Raw genomic sequence first — 22,646 nt, 5'->3', positions numbered from 1 at the left:
ATTGTAAAACTAAACGGAGCAGCGGTGTATTTGGCCACAATGTCAACAATACGTTAGAAATCAAGCTAATGTGCATTTATAATAAGGCTAGGTCTATATCACGCAAACAGCTTGCAAAAAATGAAATAGTTGATTATGGCATATAGGACTTTCCGACTTAGTCGAATGATCATGGATCTGCTAGTAGAGGCTGGCTTGCGTGTTCAATGACTATGGCTACAACGTGCAGGCCATGGCATGTAATATAAAGCTGTTATGGTGTAAAATAGATAGCTCTCTATATTGCAATTATTTGGCAAATGAAGGTTACTTTTAGGCATGTTTAGACACGTTTAAACTTGTTTAAATATGTCTAAACATGTCTAAACGTATGTGAAAATATGTTAAAGGCAGGTAAATGTCTTAGCTGGGTGTAGTATATAATATAATAACAAGCCGGCTGCTTAGAAAATTTTCATTACTTAATAGTTACCCAAATATGACTGTTTATAACTTATTTGATTTTGGTATACTTGAAATTTTGAGATAGGCTTAAAGGTTTAATATGGATTTGAAAGGTTGAGATGAACTTTAAAGTTTGAAATTAAATTAAAAATTTGCAATAGACTTGAAAGTTATGTTTGCTAACCCCACTTTAGTAAGATGGTGGCACTTTTCTAGTTCATATTAAATAAAACTTTCCTTTCATATATTTACTTCATAGTTGTAATTTGGTTATTTTAAACAAAATGGCGAATAGCTGTTATTAGGTTTAATGATAATCTAAATACAGTACAAAATGCATGACTTAATGTTGTTTTCCAGGCTACAGCGCTTATGATTAATAATATTTAATATCAATAATGTTTATGATCAATAACATTTATTATTAATAATACCTATTATCAATGATATTTAGGATCTATAGTATTTAGGATCGGCAATATTTAGGATTGATAATATTTAGGTTCAATAATATTTAGGGTTTATAATATTTATGACCAATAATATTTCTGATCGATAAGATCTATGATCGATAAAATTTATGATTGATAATATATCATTGCTATATATCCAAAATACTTCTTATACCATTATTTTTCGTTTTTGCTATGCCAGTAAAAAATAAATAACTCACCAAGTAGTAAATGCTATAGAAACTTAGGCTAAAGTTAACCTACTAAGCTAAGATATGGCTCAGTAAGATTGTTATGAGGACAAAATGCATTTAAGGTTTTGACACAACACATAATTAATCCATTGTTTTTATTTTGCCAAAGCTTTTAAAAACTTGGTTTACAATAGCCTAATATTCTCAAAAACTGATCTGATCAGAAACATAATTATGGAAGAGTTGTTGTTCCATCTAATCGTTAGGGTATGTTTAGCAATCGCTAGCGCAATTGCAAAGATATTTTGGTATATTTTTGCTATTGTTTACTCCTACAAGGAATGTTATACTGGTATTACAACAACTCAAGTATAGGAAAAATTTAATATTAGTCATTGAGTGTTTTAATTTTATAAAGTTTATTTGAATTTTTTAACTGTAATGCATGCGTCATTTTTGCTGCAATTAGCCAAATGCCCGGCGTTGCAAGAGTAATAAAATACAGTACCCAATGAATTTGAGTAACTCACCTTGTAAGCTACTAGTATAACTCTTTAATGAAACAATAGCGAGTTTTGAAGCCAGCTTAATAATCCTTATGTTACCCCTAACGATCAACTGTGCTAGTTGCTAACTCCAAGCGCTTCAAGGGTGAGTATTTTAACCAATGTAATGGATGTAATGACAATAATTCATCGCTACAGTCTGTTGAATGATTGTAGTGTAGTGGATTAGGTTGCTGGTCTTCAGATGGAAAGGTACCAAGATCAAATCCTCTCTGAAGTGAATTTTTTATTTCTAGATTTCAATCACTATAACTGGACACAAGAATGAACAACAAAAGGACCAACAAAAGACAAACACTGAGGTTTATATAATACATAATATAATATATAATAATCTATATAACAATCTATATATTATATAGATTATTAAAGTATGGAAACAGAAAAGTCTTTAATTTTTTGGCCGACAAAAGACAAACACTAAGATTTATACATGTAGACTATTATTTAGATATGGAAACAGCACAGTTTTTAATCTTTCTGTTGTACATGCTTATATGAAAATTTGTCTATTCCGCAGTTGAAATAATTAGCTTTAAGTAGACAGTCCTGCGAGAAAAGAACAGATCAGGAGAAGCAAATCCATAGTTTGTTTTGGTATAACTCAAAGCATAGAGAGGTTTTTATTGTATAAAGTTGTTAAAGTTTCCATGTTAAATTTTGTTAATCATAGAACACTATTATTAAAACAAAGTCAAGCAGTTTCTCACTCCATGTATCTGAACTTGAATCTTGAGTATTTGAATCACAATTACCACATGGGAGTTATTTACTCATGCAAGAATAAACAACTCTTAATAAAATTTAAATAATTGCAACTAAATGATGCAATATTTTGTTAGTACAATTAACTCGAAGGAACACGACTTTTACACTTCAATATGATTTAACATTTATACATTTGACTCGCTTTAAAAAATCCATCCTTGTCACTATAGCTAATCCTTCTGTAAAACTGAATCCCCTAAATTCATCTACGAACTGAAGTTCTGTTCTTATCTATGATGGATTGTGGGGTTGTTCACTTTCAAATAGTTAATGTGTTATTAATGTTAGTGTTAATGTGTTCAAATAGTTAGTAAATGTGTTATTTTAGACATAATAACTGTTGGTTCTATGAATGCACAGACATCACCAATATGATGATTGTGGATATACTTTTAACAACAGCTCAGCAAAGGAAGTGTACAGTTTCACACATTTATATATATGTTTCTCAAAGTTTGTCATCTGTTTTCAGTATGTGCAGCTACAGCTATTGAAATCTTGTAATAACGATTCCGTATAAAAAACTGGAATCAGTATTTTTTGGCCTTTTTAGTTATGTATAATGATCTTTCAATTGCTTATTCTTCATCTTGTGGCTCAGCATATCAGCTAAGTAGAATTATTTATGTTTCAATGCTTTCACAACTTTCTGATGCAATGAATTACAACTGAGGGAAACCAACTTGCTAGTCAGCCTTGCACTAGCTTATGGCCAACAGCTAATTGGTTACAGCCAGATTAAACCTGTTTCAACCAGTTGAATTGTTGAGGGCAGCTACAAATAGTTAGTTCTAGACATAAACTAATTGCCCGCATGGGCAAAAGCAGAATTATTTTCAAAAGCAAATTACAATCTAGTTACAACTGGATCAAACCTCAGTAACAGCAGCTGGCTTGTTGAATGAAATTCCAAAGAAAGGACACTTCTATGCAAGGGCTGAGCTCTCCACTAGGGTAAATCTAGTTATATATGTCAACCAAAAGATTGAAGCAGCTTAAAGCTTTATGAAAAAGCAAAATAGCCTGCTTCAACCGAATCTTACCTAGAACATTCGATGCAAACTCGAGCTGCCTATCGTAATAATACATTATAGTTGATATCGGAGAATTATTAGATTTATCTTTGTTACCTATCATGTATAGATTTCAGAATACTGCACATGCACATGAACTTATGGAACAAAATAAGGTAAATGATTTTTATATAAATCATCAAAATGAAAAAATTAAATGCGGCTTCTAAAAGTAGAGAAACTTGCGCAAAGAAAGAACATTAGGTCTGATAACAAGTAGTAGCCAGGTTTAAACTGGAAATTTAGGGAAAGTTGAAATGTGCAAGGAAAAGAATATGGAAACCAAAAAAAGAAAAGGAAGACAAAAACAAAAGAAGAAGTGTTTTGGATGCAATCACGGCTAGAATAATTCAGGGAAGATCATCAAGTTGCCAGAGAGACATAATAAGACGATCAGACTGAACAGCATCAATGGGGTTGAGTGTAACGAGGATGCATAAAAAGATCAGGATGTTGAGATGACCAGTTTACTCTTGTGATGTGCAGCAGCAAGGAAGAGCTCATTCAGTCAGTCAAAATGCCAATACCAGACTATGAGCTTTTTTCACCACAAAGCTGTGAATAGTGTGTCAATGTTTTCAAGGAAGTACAAGATCGTATGCTTGGAGAAGAAATGTTGAGCAGTTGTTACTCAACAAATGATGCAGCAATAGCCAAAACTTAACAATACAATAATTTGGTCATTTGTAAAAGTAGCTCGTAACATTGAAGCTGCAGCAATTCAAATGTGCAAACTTTAACAGTTGAATTTCAAAGAATGACGTAGATCATTTTATATTTTGCACTTTTTATCTGTTTGATTTCCGATCGATAAAATGTCTTCAAGTTCAAGGTTGGTGTCATTCTAAATTCTATAAAACAACTGCGATACATCGATCAACCCAGTTCTTCAGTACACATCTGTCAAAGGGTCTAGACCTTGGAGTGTGTAACCGACATGGCTACGCTTTTCCATACGTCAACCAGACTTGATTGTTATTAAAATTAACAACTACATAGAAAGAGTAGTGGAGCAGAGCTACCATAAAGGGTGAATAATTGAACAATTGAGCTGCTCTAATTATCAATCGATAGTATAATTAGTCTTTTGTATATCTTGTTGTAGTAGTAATGGTAGTAGTACTGTAAAGCTAGTAGCAGTGGTAGCAGTAGTAGTAATGGTAGTAGTACTGTACAGCTAGTAGCAGTGGTAGCAGTATTAGAAATGGTAGTGACAGTGTTATTAGCAGCTACAATAGTAACAGTAGCAGTAGTAGCAGGGGTCATAGCAATGGTAGAAGTTATAGTAGCAGTGATAGTATCAGTAGTAGTAGTAGTATAAGTGATAGTACAGGTAGTAATAGTAATTGTAGTAGTGGTACAGTCATACTTCGACTTACGAGCTTAATGCGTTCCGAGACTGAGCTCGTATGTCAATTTACTTGCATGTTGGTGCAATTTATTTATATATAGAACAATTAAATATATATTAATTGGTTTCTATACTCTAAAAAATGCAAATAAAACACTCAAAACAAGATATTGTAGCAGAAAAAGCATGTTGGTTATTGTCCTAACTTATCACATGCTTTCAAAAAGCAACAAATAAAAAACAATGCAAGGAGATGTGATTAATTAAATGTAAAATTAAATACATACAGCAGCAGCTAACGCTAGCATTTGCCAGGGAGGGAGATATAAGTGTTATTCTGCATTACAACAGTTGAATTTGATAAATTTGGATTTTATCAATGTCTTAAAAAACAAACTTAAAAGCAAACCTAAAAGCAAACTTTCATTTTTCGTAATTAAAATTTCTTCGGCGTTCATAGTTGGAAGTTTATCGCTGGTTAGCTAATTTTTCCTTTGTTTTCGCTTTCACGACTAGCCGGCCGTTTTAAGATAAACACCCATCTAAGGACGTTTGCCTTTGTCGCTCTTTCAACGTGTTGCGATAAGGACGAACACTGGTGTCGTCACAAAGGGTTAATGCACGACCACTAGCCAACTTGTCCGAAAGTCTATTTTTATAATTTTTATAGATAGCACCGGCCTTTTCACATAGGCCTTTTCGCCTTTATTGAAACATCGTTTCAGTTAGGCTGTCACCGGCCAATTGTTTATCTTTTATCCAATGCCTGAGCAGTCTCTCCATCAGCGGTCGTGAAGATCGCTGCGTCGTTTAGAAACGCATTATGGTTATTCCTTTTGCAAACTAAATGCCCTGAATATAACCCTTCGGTTTGATAATTGTAGATGTATTTCTGTCATATTGCTGAGCTAGATCAATGACGCATACACATTTTGCATATTTTACAATAATTTTCCGTTTAATATCAATTGTTATCATTTGCTTTTTCTTTCCATTATCTTTCATTTTACTGGCAAACTTTCGGTCTACGCACCGTACTTTTAATTCACATAATTCTGCACTGAAAATTGCTCACAGAAAACACGGTACAAAAGTATAACCTGAGTAGTTGAAAAATACAGAGTGATGCTGTTCTCATTAAACACCTCCGGCATACTTTGCAACTGACTCACGTGCTCGTATCTCAAACATTGCTCGTATGTTAGTGCTAAAACTTGCTTAAAAGCTGGCTCGCATCTCAAGTTTCTCGTACGTTAGAGCACTCGTAAGTTGAAGTATTACTGTAGTAATAGTAATTGCATCAGTAGCAGTAATCGCAATAGCAATAACAGCGGCAGTAACAGCTGTATCAGCAGTAGTAGTAATAGTAGTTATAGTCGAAGTAGTAATAGTAGCAATTATAGTAGGAGTTGAAGTAGTGATCATTGATTTGGTGCCTACCGAATCATGGATTACATGCACTTGTTTGCCTATTAAGGCCAGCTTACTCAAGTCATTATAGTTTTATACACACTAGTACACCTACAGTCCTGTGTACCCTGAGAGATCATCAGCTGTGATAACTATGTGTACAATTATTTTTCATTTTGGTAAGGTTGTCCGGAGGCACAGTTAGTAGTGTGCCAGAATACAAAATAGTATATCAAAGGTCAATTCTTGAGCATGGCAATCTTTTTTCCTAATGCTGTTAGCGTTTTTCCAGACAGACGGAGTGTTTTTATTATAGTAAAAATTGGGTTATATTACTAGTACCAGATCAGTGTTTAGCATCCATGCTCACTATGACTTGGCTGTGGCACTTGTATGTAGCTGACCAATAGAATTATCCTTTGACTTTGCTGCGATGCTTGTAGGTAATTCACCAATAGATTTATCCTTTGACTTAGCTGTGACATTTGGGGTAGTTGACCAATAGAATTATCCTTTGACTTAGCTGTTACATTTGGGGGTAGTTGACCAATAAAATTATCTTTTTGGAACTCTAGACAAAGCATTTTCATGATCAGTTTAGGTAGGGCACTTTTAAATTATAACATAAGAGATAGAATATCATGTTATGCTTAATATATATTCCCTGTGGAACAGTCATTTCAAAGTACATGTACGTACACCTTTATGAAATGATTAATACATGTAAAATACGCATCAGCAGCATGCAGTATTAAGAATTGATTGGTTTTACAAATGTACAATAAATATATATATATATATATATATATATATATATATATAATTTAATAATAAATATAATATAATTGGTATAAATATATATATACCAATGTACAATATATATATATATTGTACATTTGTATATATATATATAAATCGACAGAGAATTATTTACAAAGAGATATGAACAACAATATTGGACAATGTTGATAGCAATCATTACACACACTTGGAATGCTAGTCAATGAACTTTCAATGAATGATATTCATTGACATGATAAGAATAACAAAAGATCATGATAGATAAGTGCGTTATTACCGTAACCTTTCTAAGAACGTCGCTAGTTAAAGTTTTCTTCCAGTTTTTTACTTCGTATTATTTTTATCGGCAAAGATGGGAACTGTTAGAGGCTAGTTTTTAGTTATGGCACTGCAAGGTAGTAAATTGATGCTGTTAACAAATCACTATCTTATTTTGCCAACATATTATTAACTTATCATTTTTTTATTTTAAATTAGTTTAGTAAATTAATTTTAAATTTCAAACAGTTTTGTTTTAGAGATATCTGGAACATTGTGACTTGAACACACTAGCCAGTATTAACTATTGCAATGATAGAAACAAGTGGTGTCATTTCGCACATGCTTTTCCTCTGCGTGTTTTAATTATGATCAAATTTTGTTGATTTTAGTTTTAAAACATCCTAGCAGTCAGACCACTTCAAACATCAAAAACAATCGCAAATGATAGAAAAATGCCGATACTTTGTGTGATAAAATATACCAAAATTTTGTGTATGTTCATCTTTGATCAAGTACTGTAAGGCGGTGGTAAGATGATTGACAATGGAACTTTGGTTTCATTCAAGCAGTTGTCCAGCTGTTCTTCATTGGTGGCTTCAATACCTGTTCAACATTAGAATACTATAATAACTAATTTTGAAAAAGAAACTGCAAAGATGAGTAGTAAGTGATTTCTGTAATTTATTGTTAGAAGCAAATCAAAAAGAGTGAATCTATCCAATGAATCCTTTATAAGTGTAAATTTGTTCCACGATGCTGCCACAGCGTGTCAGCTAGTTTTTATACTAACAAAATAGCTAAAAATAATACAACTAATTCTTTAAACTTCTTAACTTTGAATACATTTCAAATAGGAATAATATCTTCTACAAAATAAAAACCTTTGCCTTTTATCTCTTAACTTCACAACGAATGTAATGAATGTAATATGGTTTGAACTGACATAACAGATTTCAGCTTGTGCCCGACCTAGTGATCCCAACCACAAGAAATAGCAAAGTTTTTGTGAAAACACATTTTAAGGCTTTGAAGGACCCGTGATAGATTTTCTGCACCCACGGGGCCAGCTAGAAGAAATGAGAGAAAGTGCTGATCTAAAGCAATTTTATGCGATTCGGAAGCTTCCGGATCTTCCGAAATATACAGTATCTCATTTGATGTACTACTAGTACCCTGGCAGTTCAGTGCGCCGTGATAAATTATTAGATGTAATAGCCATGGGCACAATTATTCAGACAAGCAGCAAGATTGTTGAATAGCGCAGGTGTTAGGTTATCAATCTCACAAACTAAATGTCATGAGTTGTAATCCTGCTGAAAGCTATATTTTTTTCCAACATATAAGAGTGGTAATATGCTAAAGACAGCGTGTTGCCTACATGGATGCATTAACTTGACATTCAAATTTCTGTAGAAATCACTTTTTAGCAGTTTACTCTTTTTAAATCTTTACTATAATAAGGGCTGTGTTCATTCGTCCCTCTGCCCAAAGACACGCTTAGAGCGCAAGGAACAAAATGCATCGCATGGAATTAAACTCCAATATTCGGCATGGTGGATTATCAAGGAATAACTGTGCACATAGTTATTACACGTGATGATCTCGCACAGCATACGGGACTGCCAGTATGTCATTAATTAAACTGTTGATTGTTTCATAGTCAAGTCATTATTTTAAGCTCACAACTTCAAGTTCCAGTGCACTCGAGTCTACTTAAAGTTCTAGCGCTTTCAAGTCAGCAATTTGCATTCAAATCATATGAACCAGTTTGAACTTTTCAGTAAATTGATGTTATCTTGGTTAAACATTTTTCACAAGTCTTTAACAGTTAGATGTTTTCATAGCCATGGCAACTTTTGATTAGCCACCATGAAGTCAGAAAAAGGCTATTAAAACACCCTTCACACTTGTTAGAACCCTATCAGGGGAAGAATATACATACTGTATTGAATGATGCAAGCATTTTCATCTTTTCCGATTGTCTGTTCTATATCTTGGTTTTGATGACGACTAATCGTGATGGTTCCTTTGAATCTAACGATGATTGACACAGTGGCAGCGACCAAAGCAGCAGCAACCAAACAAAGAGCAAGTAACAATACTTCCGAATCATCTGTGGATGTTGTAGTAGGTGTGGATGCAGTGGTAGAGGGTGGGTGGGTAGCCATGGTAGTTTGTTGTGAGGGAATCAGTACTTTGCAATTATTTCTAAGATAATCTGAAAATGGAATGAACTTGCTACTATTACGATAGATTTTTAGAGAAGTTTTTGCAATCAGAGTTCTGTTATTTAAAACATTCATCACAGTAAAACCTCTATTTGAACGCTACATTTATTTGAATGCCACCTCTAATAGAACGATACTATAAAAGAAGGGTTGAGAAATACACCACCAAAACCAAATCCACCATCGAAATAATTAATAACTGTATCCGGTTAATAAATTTCACTCAAATTTGTTCCTTGTTTAATTCGATATTTTATGTATATATGAAAAACAGTTGAGCAAATATGCTGAGGTCAATTACATTAGTGTCTCTCCGTCCAAAAGAGGGTGCAGAATATACGAATATGCAGAATAATTACCATCGCTTCTCCCATAAAAGGGTTAATTTTTCCCAAAACTCTGACAAGCTAGTTGAAAAATACAGCACCACCCTCTATATGTATTTAAACATCATCACTAGTAAAACTCCACTATAAGAGTAGGATTGAAAAATACAGCACCATGGCATTCAAATATAAGTTTTACAATTACACGCAAATATAGCATCAACCAGTGAACAGCAACCGAATAGCCAATCTGAGAGTTGTCTTTTCTAATATAACAACAAGAGTAAGTAACTCCTATTTTTGCATAATGCACACTCTGATAATTTGTCATATTGATTAGCATGGTCAATTAATTATATTTTAAATTTTTTAAGTAAACCAATAATTGTTTAAAATAAAATAAATTTTTAGATGAATATACATTGCAAACTAAGCAAACTTGTATTAGATTTTTTGATGTTTCACCTATCTAAATGTAAATAGCGCAGACGGTCATACCTACACATACTAGTTCCCCAACATACGAGAAAATCAAGATATGAGCAGCGTTTTGAGCAAGTTTCTTCTTTGAAATACGAGTAATCTTTAAGATACCAGACGGTTCTCGATGACCACTATATGGCCAAATATATGACCACTATATGGCCAAATATATGACCACTATATGGCCAAATATGCGAGAGGCCACTTTCAAGAACAGCATCGCTCGATCTTTTTCCTTGAATCAGTTAAAGAAACTTTTAAAAATTTAGCTAAATATTATAGTGAATGCGAAGCCAAAAACGCTAAACTGAAAACAAATAATATAAAAATAAGATGACCAAATGTGAGTAAGTTTAGAAAAAGATTAAAACTTTGCTCTAAGTGTGTGTTTAGTAAGCTAAGTTCAGTTAAATTTTAATTCAAAGTTTCTGTCATGTAGGGTCACAAAAGTTTAGTGTACTCAACGCATGGCTGTCAAGTTTCTCTCAGACCATCGTTAGTCACTATATTCGTCTCGAAAGTGAAGCTTTACAGTGCATAGTAATGTTACATTTTATTACAGATTTTAACAACTAAATAGGTATTTATTACTATGTTAGAGTAGGGACTGATTTACATCAGTTAAAATCATGTTTTTCCACTGTAATATCCTGTTTTATGTGGTTTTTTCATAGTATGGTAACAGATTAATTTGTATTTAGTTATTTTATATATAAAATTGTGCCCTAAGACACAAGTAAATTGGCATAAAAGCTTAGGTAGTCGAAGAAGGCATTAAGCTCGTATGTTGAGGTATGACTGAGTTTAGTTGCTTATTTTAAATTAATAGAAATTTCTATTTATGCATATATTGTATATTTTAATTGACATATTTTAATGTTTTGGTCCTATTGTGAAGCCAGCATAATCACTCCTTTAACCTGGTATACAGTATGCAAATTCTTACATCAGACCCTCAATGAAGTGCTGGTGTAACTTACCTGGACAATATGCATCACACCTAGACTGGTCAAGCGAGTAGTGAATGACATCATTGCAGATATCTGCACAAGATCTGTATTGAGCGAAATGTCTTAAGTAGTAGCAACCTTGACCTTGACTTCCTAGTTTATCACAGTCATCAAAAGTTACCCGAGAAAGCTTTCCTGTACACACCCACCTTTCCTCTTCTCCACTGATCAGTGAAGTCAGACTGCTGATTGTTAGCAGAATTCTGTAAACTCAGAGAGAAACAATATACAGATAGACTAATCTGATGAAATACCTACTAAAGACAAATCAGTTATTATAGGTCTAATATTGTGGTCTAAGGAATTAACAAATGAATGTAATTCTTATTTTGGACTCCTTGAGTGGTACTAGCAGACGTCAAATGCTTGACGTCTGCTAGTACTGTGAATCACAAGCTAGCAAGATGAGACTTTAACATGTTTTTTAATAAGAACAGAGATACAAACATTAGCAAGTATAATACATATATTCTAAATTATAGTGTAGCAACTGATTATTAAAGTACCTTTAGATCGCCATCTTGATATGACTCAGTGAATAATCAATACCTCTGCAGCCAGCAAAATCTCATTGCATATTGTAAGAGCTGATTCAACACACTAACTGTCTGTCATTTGCTATGCAGAATCAGTTTGCATTGTTTTGTATTGATTATTACAGTCGTCAAAAGTTACCTGAGAAAGCCTGCCTGTACACATTCAACAATCTTTTACTCTGATCAGTGAAATCAGTATGCTGATTGATAGCCTATTGGAAAATGACAAAGGTTTTTGAAAAGTCTAATCTGGTCAATAACTATAGCAACTAACTGTTAAACATTGAGCTGAATGGTTTATTCTACTGCAAATATGGGTCAGTCAATATCATTTGCATTCCTGACATGTGAAGAAGGTATCAGTTCATGGCAACTTTAAATACACCGCATATGAACCCATTTTAAATAGACTATCATTTAAACATTCTAATATATACAGACAAGCACTTGTTTAGCCTTTTTAATATTTTGTGTTGGCCTTCGAGCGAGAATTTTATTGTGCCTTACTTTAGGGGCTTTTATTAACTTGTGTTCTGTTAGTGCCTGCGGAGATTGGCCGCTTTCTGTGGTTGCCTATGACACTAAATGCTAGCAGTCTGTGATTGCCCATGACACTAAATGCTAGCAGTCTGTGATTGCCCATGACACTAAATGCTAGCAGTCTGTGATTGCCCATGATACTAAATGCTAGCAGTCTGTGATTGCCCATGACACTAAATGTTAGCAGTCTGTGATTGCCTATGACACTAAATGTTAGCAGTCTGTGATTGCCTATGACACTAAATGCTAGCAGTTTATTTTAACCGTTGGTTTCGAAGTAGTTTTGCTGATTGCAAACATACTGAGAATACCCTTTCAGTAGCTTCAGTCTACTCTCTGTGTTATAAGTTTTTGCAGCAACAATTTAGACATTTTTGTCTCTAATAGAGCCTACATATATTTTATGTTTTATTGTAAGGCTGTTGTGAGCTATGATTTATTCATTTGCCTTTCTTTCAAGGATCCCATAACTATTGTACTATTAATATAAAGAATTCATACAAAGTTGTCTTCTCTACCACTATCAGAATCTTCTCTATCCACTAACCTCAGAGTCTTCATCTTCCCTCAATCAACAAACAATTTGTATCTCTACAAATAAATATTTATTTATGTCAACAATGTTCGTAGAGTCATCAAGACCAGGGCGTTGCTTTATATGCTGTATCGCTCAAAAGCAAAATGCTAATAGCTTTTATACAGCCGCTTGAAGACGAATTGGTCGTTTCATCATTGATATACAGCCCCGCTGTATATCATTGGGGGCTGTATATCATTGGTTTCAACACAATGATCAAGTCATAATGTAAGAGCTGCAAACATATTAGTCACGGTTAAGTGCTCAGAAAACAATTCCCATAAACAAGTGTTCGGTTTTTATCACGGTTATTACTTTTGTTAATTGAACAGGCGCTACTTTCACCTGCTATCAAGCACCTGATGAGTAGTTGTCAACAAGAACTAGCATACTAACGAGCTAACAAATAATCATTTCATGTTAAGAGTAAATGATGCGTATCAGCGGGTGAGAGTGCCTGGCATAGTCATCTATCTTAATAACTAATCACTATTCCAGTTTAAACTAGTAGCGATACTTACTATTGCAGTAGTCTTGCGTCAGCCATTATAAACATGGCGTAACAAACTTAATTGGAAAACCAACTACGGAGCATGCAGTTTCGTTTCTATTAGCTGCCGTTTCTAAGCACAGCTGCGCCTGCGGTGCCTGCATGCGCACCGCAGGCGCAGCTGTGCTTTGTTAATATTCTTTAGCAATTCAACCTTGCGTTGTAACAGGGCTTTATAGTTCAATAGCTATTATAATTAGAGACATTTACATGTTCGAAATGGTGCCATAACGATGATAATCTTCGCATGTTTAGTATTTTGCTTGTGTGTTAATTCGAATAAAGGGGTGTAAACAATGGCAATAAGCTAATACAAATAAATTAGGTAAGGGAGTAAGGATGTCCTTAACTATAATAATCAACTCTTAAGTGTAAATGTATAAGCAGACCTGCCAACCTTGGAGTGGGGAAAGGAGTGAGAGTCTATTTTGGGGGCAATGAAAACGCGAAGATTTGACAAGTGTGGTAAATTTTCATAGCGAATAAAAACACCACAGCGAAAGATAATATAACTCCATATGGAAATCACATGTCGTGAAGGTGGAGGTTATTGATAGATGAGAATGCCACAAATATGTTTATACATAGTTGTTTATTAGTGGTAAGTATATGATTACTATTTGAAGATTGGGGCAAAAACAGGTTTGCTTGGATAAAAGGGGCAATTTCGTGCAGTGATATAGTGCTAACCATCTTCTAACCATAACTGTAAAGTTGAGATAAGTGGATGTAGGCGACCAAGAGTCGCAACACGACTTCACCGCCAGACCTGCCAACCCAAGAGTGGGGCAATGCGTGAGATTTGGTTTTGGGGCAATTGATGTATCAATGATAGTACATATAAAATTGTGGAAATTGGGGCAAAAATCTCACACATTTATCACGCACTTTCATTTTTTCTTTGGGGTGATTGTGTGAGTCTCATGCCCAATGCATGAGAGTTGGCAGGTATGTCCACCACCACGTAGTGGAAGTTGGAACAGCTGGGGGCCTAGGGGGCGCTGTAAGCCCCCAGTGAGGTCCGGGGAAAGGGGGGTTGAGGGGGAGTTAAGCCCTGGTCGCCAAAGCCTACAGGGCTTTAAAATCATGTGTATGATATGAGAAATGAGCACATCTGTAGTAATAAATAAGTTGAGAGAAAATAATGAAATTCAATGCTTTTGACCTTTGTCCTTCAGTAAAAATGCTGACTGCAATTGGTTTGCTGTAATCTCATCTAAGCCTTTGTTGTAGACAACCAATTAGGGTCACAATCGTGTCATGTTACATGACCATTACATCACTGTATTGGACTGTATGCTGCTTTTATATCGAATGGCCATTGAATGTCTGCTATAATGACATTAGTATACTTGAATCAATGAAATGGAGCGTAAAATGAAATGTAAAATATAATTTACATTGAGAATTGGCAAAGTCTAAAATTTTTTAACCCTAACTATAGTTATACTTGAAAAACACAAATTTTCTAACCATAACTTAGTTAGGGAAAGTTAAGGTAGCATTTCATCACTGATTGCGTGACACAGGCGTGAGATCCGCGAGGCATGAGGCAATTGTCCAATTGTGTGAGTCTCACGCCTGTGTCAGGTATACACATACCTGCCAACTCTCAGGCCCAATGCGTGATAGTTGGCAGGTATGTGTATAAGTTAAAGTATAATCCTCTAAAATAAACTGTTTAATAATAAGCTGCAAACAGTTACAAGTAATACTCTCAATGAATGTATGCTACATGTCGACTGTCAATTATATTTGAGTTATGATATTAAATTATTATTTAGACAATTGAAGTTGAAATGAAAATGAAATTGGATATGTTAGACAAATTATTAGGTATATTTGAGTGTGATATATAAAGGACTGCGTTATTCAAGACAGCGTGACAGCAACCCAGAAATGGAACATCAAACACATATATCACCACTCCACATAATATTCCATAGCATGATAATAAATAACTACAGAGTAAGTGCAGACCAATTAAATAGAATAATAGCGTGTCACCACTTAATGAAAATGAAATCAGCTAGGACAGTGAGCTAGATGGGTTTGCTCAGAACAAAGAAATAATCTCATAGTGGTGATCGCATTCTCTTGATCTCATAAATCACAAATGTGATTACTTGTTAATTCATTCTATACAAAAGTCTGCCAGTCGCTTTGGTAGCCTTCTATGCCTACTTCCCTTCGTGTGCTAATAGCACACAAATAGCTTGTCATGTTTGGCGTCAACCTCCAGTCTGCAACGTGTCCAAGTGTTTCCATAAATTTCAACAGCAGGTTTGTCTCCAATGAGACTTACTTACTTTCTCAATTTCTACATTTGGGTGCATCTCATAGTGGACGATTCGACGTCATAAAATAGTTTGATTTTTTAAAATGCCGTAAAACCTTTAATTGAATGTCACCTTTATTTGAACGCCACCACAATAGAAGTTTTCGAAAATAGAGCAACATGGCGTTCCAATAGTGGTTTTACGGTAATAATAAGTTGAAGATATCCTAGACTGGCTTGTCTGCTTCATGGGGCAGCATGTCTTCTATAGTAGAATGTTCACTATCAGTTTCTACAAATATCAAATATCAAGTGTTATGTAATGGTAATCCAGAGTGCTATAAGTTCTAGTTCTAGTTCAATGCTGTGGTTAGATCTAGGCCTGAGGCTGATAAAATGAGCTTTTACTTATAAAAACATAAAGTATTTAACAGCTGATTTAATTAATTTACAATTAACTTCAATAGACAATTTCACTTTGAAATCCAAAATAAACTCGGCGAGAATGCATTCCCGATAGCCCGAATATGCACTAACAACTCGGTCTATGTCGGTAAAATTAAAACCCATCTATCCACATGTGACCGACCATCACTAATCAATCGAATTGTGATTGGTTCACATAGTTGTTTCTAACGATCATGTTGTTTTATTTACCTAATTTAATTTAATTATTTACCTTATTTCAATTTATCTCTACCAGCTCAATTTATCTATGGTTGGTTCAGAACAACAAAGACAGGCGACAAAGTACACTAGTACACTTACTTGTACTAGTTACTAGTACTAGTAATTAGTACAAGTAAGTGTACTAATTACTAGTACTAGTAACTAGTACAAGTGTACTAGTGTACTAATTACTAGTACTAGTAACTAGTAATTAATTGGCAAGTGTACTAATTACTCGTACATTTGCCAGTTCCTTGCAGTGTGAAAGATTGTCATGAGTAATCCCTATATGTAGAATTGTCCCATGAAGTAGCATGGGGCTTGAGGGATGCAACAGTAGCGCGCTTGTCTTTTAACCTGATGCTCCAAGTTGGACTTCCACGCGACAGATTTTTTTGTGTAACGCTCTTAGCGTAGCTTCGGACAGATGAACAACAGACACGGCTCCTATTATAGTAAAAACTACTTACTATGCTTATTAATGTTTGAAGGCTACTTGAAGGCTACTACTATAAATTGCAATAGTAGATGAGATCGTTCAGAAAACAATGAAGGTAATTAAATCTATTGAAAACTACTGTCTGATTCATTTTGTGAACCAAAAGTTTTTATTTAATTTAGTTTCCACAATTGTTTTTTGAAAAAATTGTAGCGAGTCATATAGCTGCTATTGTATCATCAATTTAAAAAATTACAGCGACAGAGTCGAAGAATTCTACAAAGATTTTTAAAGAACAGATAACTTTAATTTAATTAATTGTAATTTCTTCATCAAACAATTTAGCAATATGCTTGCGCATGAGCATTACTGCAGGTAAATAATAAACCAGGATCGTTATAGTCATATTGCTGACTATCTACTCAGCTAACTAGAAAACGTTCTACATGCGTGGAGGAACTCATTATTGCCACGTTATCTTCTTTTGTCAGAGGAATCGGAAAAATGTTTTTTAAAGATTATAGTACAGCACAAGTTTTTATTGCAATAACAATAGCGAATACCACTATGGATTGGTGTATGAACAATATTAGAGTGTTATTTCGACAAAGCGCCAGATTTTATTAACATTTTTAAGCCATGATTATGTTAAATTGCTACTGAAAACAGCTGCAACAATGTATTTTTATGTTAATTATATATTAATTATATTAAAATCGCTCTCTTTTTGAACTACAGTATCTAAAAGTTGTCAGTTCAAATTCCTTAGTAAAAAAACAGAGCATACGTTAACAGGTTTTAAACCGATGATTTGTGAAAAGAGCTAATACCACGAATCTTCTCAGGCTAAAATGAAAATTAACAAACCATGTGTTGCTTCACTTGGTGCCAGTACTTCATCCTCTTGACCAACTGACTCATCCGGCCGTACGCTAGCATTATCTCCTCCTGTGTGCAATGAATGTTTGTTAAAAGTAGCCAGTATATACTAGCTTATGCTGGTATTTGAGTCAATTTAATGAATGATATACAGCTTGTAAAATATTACTCTGGTGCTCAAACAGAAATAAGCCTTAATAAGTCTATACTTTGACATACGAGTGCCGCAGCATAAAAGGAATTTAAGATACGAGGAAAATTTCGAGCAAATTTTTCCTTTCAAGTGCGAGACCAATTTGAGCAACGAGCATCTAAAGGCTGGTTCACACTATATCGCTATTTTTCAGGGTTAATGCAACAATACTTCGGTGATCGTCAATGATAACAATGTTCACACAATCACATACCCATCCGCGTTTGCACCAGCAAATACTCTGTGACGTAGTGTTACCATTTCTCTTTTTAAACTCTTGCTAAGAAACCTCTTTGCTTTTGCTTGCTTAAATGAAATACTAGTATTGCAGTAACTACCATAAAAGGAAATAAATAAATCAAGCTATCGGTGGCAGCGAATTACTATCACCAAAATGGTTCGCATTGAAAAGGCGGTCGTCGATGCTCGGCGAAATATCGAGAAAGTTTGACTGCTGCAAACTTTCCCGATGTATCCACGCTGCTTCGTCGATGCTATCAGTATACGGTTCACATGATTGACCATGAACTCTGAAAAGAAAATATTTGAATTTGTTTATGGCCAATATTTTAAAAATCATAAATTTATTTTTATTACATTTCCCAAACATCAAAATCAATGTGTTCAGTACAGCGTTAACGTGAACAATCACATCGCCTGTGTCAGCTTGGCCAATAAATCATTTAACTTATGGTTAAGCAATTGACCTTACCAAGCATGAGCAAATATGCAGTGCTGCCCAATCCCAGCAACAGAATCATCTGCGGCAGCTTGCTTTCATTTGTTGTTATTGCATAAAATGGTTTATTATATGCGCAACATGAAAATACTTCACATTGTTTAGGGCTCTACACTAGATGTAAATGGTCATATTGAACATACTAATTATGCAATTTCAAAGTGGCAGGCTAGTCAATTAGGAATCAATTTTTCATTGGCCAAACACCGGTCTCATTCATACGGTAACTTTGTTTGCACTTGTGGTAGACCAATCAAGATTAAACCATAACTATCACGTACAACTTTTATGTACAACTTTTATCGTATTTTCTAGGTAAATCAGACACGCTGATTCCATTTTGTACTCAAAATAAAAATTGGTCCAGTAACTTTCAGTCATGAAGGCTTTTTTAAAGCGTTTCAATATCCGTCTCAAAACCAACACAATCGGCATAACAAGCTCCGCCCATAAATTTGACGTAACCTAGCTTTTTAGGAATGGAAGTTAGGGATGTTTAGTCCGATTTAAAATAATAGAAATGGGTGTCCTAAAATCTATTATTGATTAAATTCAGATTGTAAAATCTTCTCAGTCCTTTATGAAATTTAGATAAACTATTTAAAATTGCTCATAGCTTGTTACATGATGTTTAATAAGCTGAATGCCAAGAAAAATGGGTTCAAAAAAGCCTGATTTTATCCCAAGCTAGCGTTGTTATCGCGCTTTTTTGAGCCCATTTTTAAATATGCAATGTTAAATAGCTTATCTACCCGTCAGAAAAGACTGAGATTACTTTGAAGGTTGAATTTAGATAGTAATGGGTTTTGAGACACCCATCTCTATTATTCTAAATCGGACTAAACATCTCTAACTTCCGTTCCTAAAAAGTTAGGTGCGTCACGTATTTATCATCGCATTGTTGTCGAGACCGATATTAAAACGTCATTAAAAAGCCTTCATTACTCTGAAAGTTAGTGGACCAATATTTATTTTGAGTACAAAATCGGACTCAGCGTGTCTGATTTAACTAGTAAATACAATAAAGGTTGCACATGACAGTTATGGTTTAAGCTATTTTTAGTGTTAGGTACAAGCTCAAACTCAATAATTTATTAATCTTACTTTGATAGCAATAGCCAAGAATACTTTAGCAACTCAAAAGCATTAGTTACCTTCGTCTGGGGGTAGAGGTCTAAATGGGGTCCTTTCTTCAGGTTCTTCAATGAAGCTTTGTTCTGCATTACCACTTGAGCCTAAAATGAAAGGATGTTGACATTAATAAATGAGGAAGAACAAGAAAAGGTTTGATCAACATTTTCAAGTCATCAAAATGGGCATAACGAATCCTGATCTTTGCAGAATATCAACCAGAAACAGCTGTGACACTATCTAATTATATTAAATATTATATTAAATATTATATTAAAATTACTCGCTTTTTTAACTAAATCATCTAAGAATTGTCTGTTCGAAATCCATATTCATAAAAACAGAGCTTGCATTTAATATCTATCAGGCGGATAACTTCCAAGATTAGATACTTTTTAGGGACCATTTTTTTTAAGTCTTCAATTTGTGTTAAGGAAGAATATGTTGCCAGCCCACTCTACAAGCCGATTAGTTTAATTCTATAACCAGCAATTAAAAGTTAATGCGGGACATGTAAATACGGCTCAAACATTTTCTGTGTTTGAGAAATCTGCTTTAACTTCACGTTCTAATTAGCTGCCATGTTGAGCAACCAAAGGGATGCATTTTTAAATCAAGATTTTAAAATGTCTGAAAAAAATGTATTGTAGGAAAAACGTAAATGATAGCCAACTGAAGTGCCTTTGATTCGGGTTCATACATTGGCTAATCTTTGGCATTGGTATTGAAATTCACATGTCCATGTTTTTGGTAAAAAAAATCGAACTCCTCATATCACAGCTTGGAGGTTGCATCACAAGTGTTTTGGCTCCAAATCTGTTTTTTCGTTCTTCTACCATCAACATCATTGCCAAAAAGTGAAATTTCATGATTGCATTGTTATAAATATATATGCCAGTTGATTTTTTAAGTTTAGGATGTTTGTTAAATTACTAAAAAAAGGACATATTTCATTATTGAAAAATTTTATGAAGTGTTTTATAAATAGCTTCAGTTTATAATAACATTTTTTGTGATAACATGTAGCATATAATAAATTCTATAACTAAATTTTAATATTTCTTTAAGATTTATAATTTCCTAGAGTCACAAGTGGAGCATGAGATTGCCCGCCTAAGTAAAAGAGAGCGGTGACTATTAAAATAGACGTAAGTCGGGTTTGGCTAGTGTACATCCAACACGTACAACAAGATATAAATCGCTAGAACTAATAAAATAATACTTATCTTACTTGTCAAACTTCCATTTTCTCTGTCATTGTTTCGTTGAGCTCCTAAAAGTAATAGCGAAGTTCATGGTTGACTTACAAAATTTCAAAAGCGCTTGCGCAATGCCACTCTAAGCTATTGGTTAAAACCACTTGTCATATTATACATGCTCTTTTATGGTAGGCTCAGCTAATTCATTCATAACAGTGATATGTTAGTGTGTTGTTTATGGTATAGTGATATGTTAGTGTGTTGTCTATGGTATAGTTGTATGTTAGTGTGTTGTCTATGGTATAGTTGTATGTTAGTGTGTTGTCTATGGTATAGTGATATGTTAATGTGTTGTCTATGGTATAGTGATATGTAAATGTGTTGTCTATGGTATAGTGATATGTTAATGTGTTGTCTATGGTATAGTGATATGTAAATGTGTTGTCTATGGTATAGTGATATGTTAATGTGTTGTCTATGGTATAGTTATATACTAATGTGTTGTCTATGGTGTATTTATATACTAGTGTGTTGTCCATTTCATAGTGACCCTCAGTATACTTTATATACAGAGATGACAAGTTAGGTTATTGTGTCTTTATTGTATATATCTTACTGACTGTGTGCAGTCACGCTGTTTAGGGATTTCGCTGTCATACAATGAAGAAATGAGTAAATGATGTCTGTTTTACATGCAAGATATGTATTTGTTATAAAAATAATTACAGAAAATATTATATATGATTAAATTATATGAGGGCACAAGAGCAATAAAAGCTCAGGCTAATCTTCTGGTTAATCTACTCAGCAGGTTAGATCTAATCTGTTAAAGAGGGACTTACACAGAGTTTTAGTAGATTTCATCGACGTTTTTCTATTTTTTATGCTTGAGGTTGTCTGACTCCCAGAGTGTTTCAAGATTAAAATCGACGAAACTTGATCGCAGTTAAAATGATTAGATCAAGGGAAACTGTGATTATGACGTCTATAATTGCAAAGAGATTGACAGAATTGAGACTCGCAACAATTCAACTTGAGCTCAATAGCCGATATCAACTATAGCAGCTAGTTGTCTCATTTTACCGGCAATCAAGTTTTGTTGATTTTAATCTTGAAACAACTTGGCAGTCAGATCACCTCAAACATCAACCCCAAACGATAGAATCATGCTAGCACTTTCTGAGAAAATCTAGTTAAATTTTGTGGAAGTCCATTTTTAAGAGCCGCCTTCATTCAAAGCCACCATTAGAGGTTTGGTTATAAGGTGATTTTGTCTGGGATTTGAACTTGAGAATTCAACTTACTAACCAGAAAGTCTAAGCCGCATGTGCTAATCAAGCGGCGACAAGCCTTTACAGATTAATTACGCACATAGTTATTCTCTGTGCTTTATCTCTCATGGAGTATTAGACTATCAGAGCATTAGTACACATACTTCCGTGTCTGGTTGAGTATTGACACAGGCAAGGTGTGAGAGGCTCACTGAAAGTTGGCAAAACATTCTAGCTTTAGGTACTTGGTAGCCTGTCTTGACAAGCTGTTGTTTTTG

General features: G+C 34.2%; 2 protein-coding genes across 2 annotated transcripts in view; both read right to left on the bottom strand.

Annotated features, from left to right (window-relative positions):
* Nucleotides 1-7,739: 7,739 nt before the first annotated feature.
* On the bottom strand, nt 7,740-13,004 carry LOC137404622 (uncharacterized). The gene is made up of 4 exons (XM_068090849.1): nt 12,991-13,004; nt 11,338-11,570; nt 9,263-9,538; nt 7,740-7,923 (listed from the first exon to the last, which is right to left on the bottom strand). Exons 1-4 carry the CDS (start codon nt 13,002-13,004, stop codon nt 7,829-7,831), a joined length of 618 nt encoding a protein of 205 aa, XP_067946950.1. The 3' UTR covers nt 7,740-7,828.
* A 2,382-nt stretch (nt 13,005-15,386) lies between these two features.
* Nucleotides 15,387-22,646, bottom strand: part of LOC137405115 (uncharacterized) — a 117,437-nt gene continuing 110,177 nt past the window's right edge. The window contains exon 5 of the mRNA XM_068091339.1: nt 15,387-16,140. Coding sequence (XP_067947440.1) covers nt 16,076-16,140 — 65 coding nt within the window. The 3' untranslated portion in view covers nt 15,387-16,075. The remainder of the gene's footprint in view (nt 16,141-22,646) is intronic.

The sequence above is a fragment of the Watersipora subatra genome, chromosome 9 (assembly GCF_963576615.1).
Source record: "Watersipora subatra chromosome 9, tzWatSuba1.1, whole genome shotgun sequence".
Taxonomy (NCBI): domain Eukaryota; kingdom Metazoa; phylum Bryozoa; class Gymnolaemata; order Cheilostomatida; family Watersiporidae; genus Watersipora; species Watersipora subatra.
The sequence above is the reverse complement of the archived record's forward strand: the minus strand, read 5'-3'. Positions and strand labels throughout refer to the sequence as shown.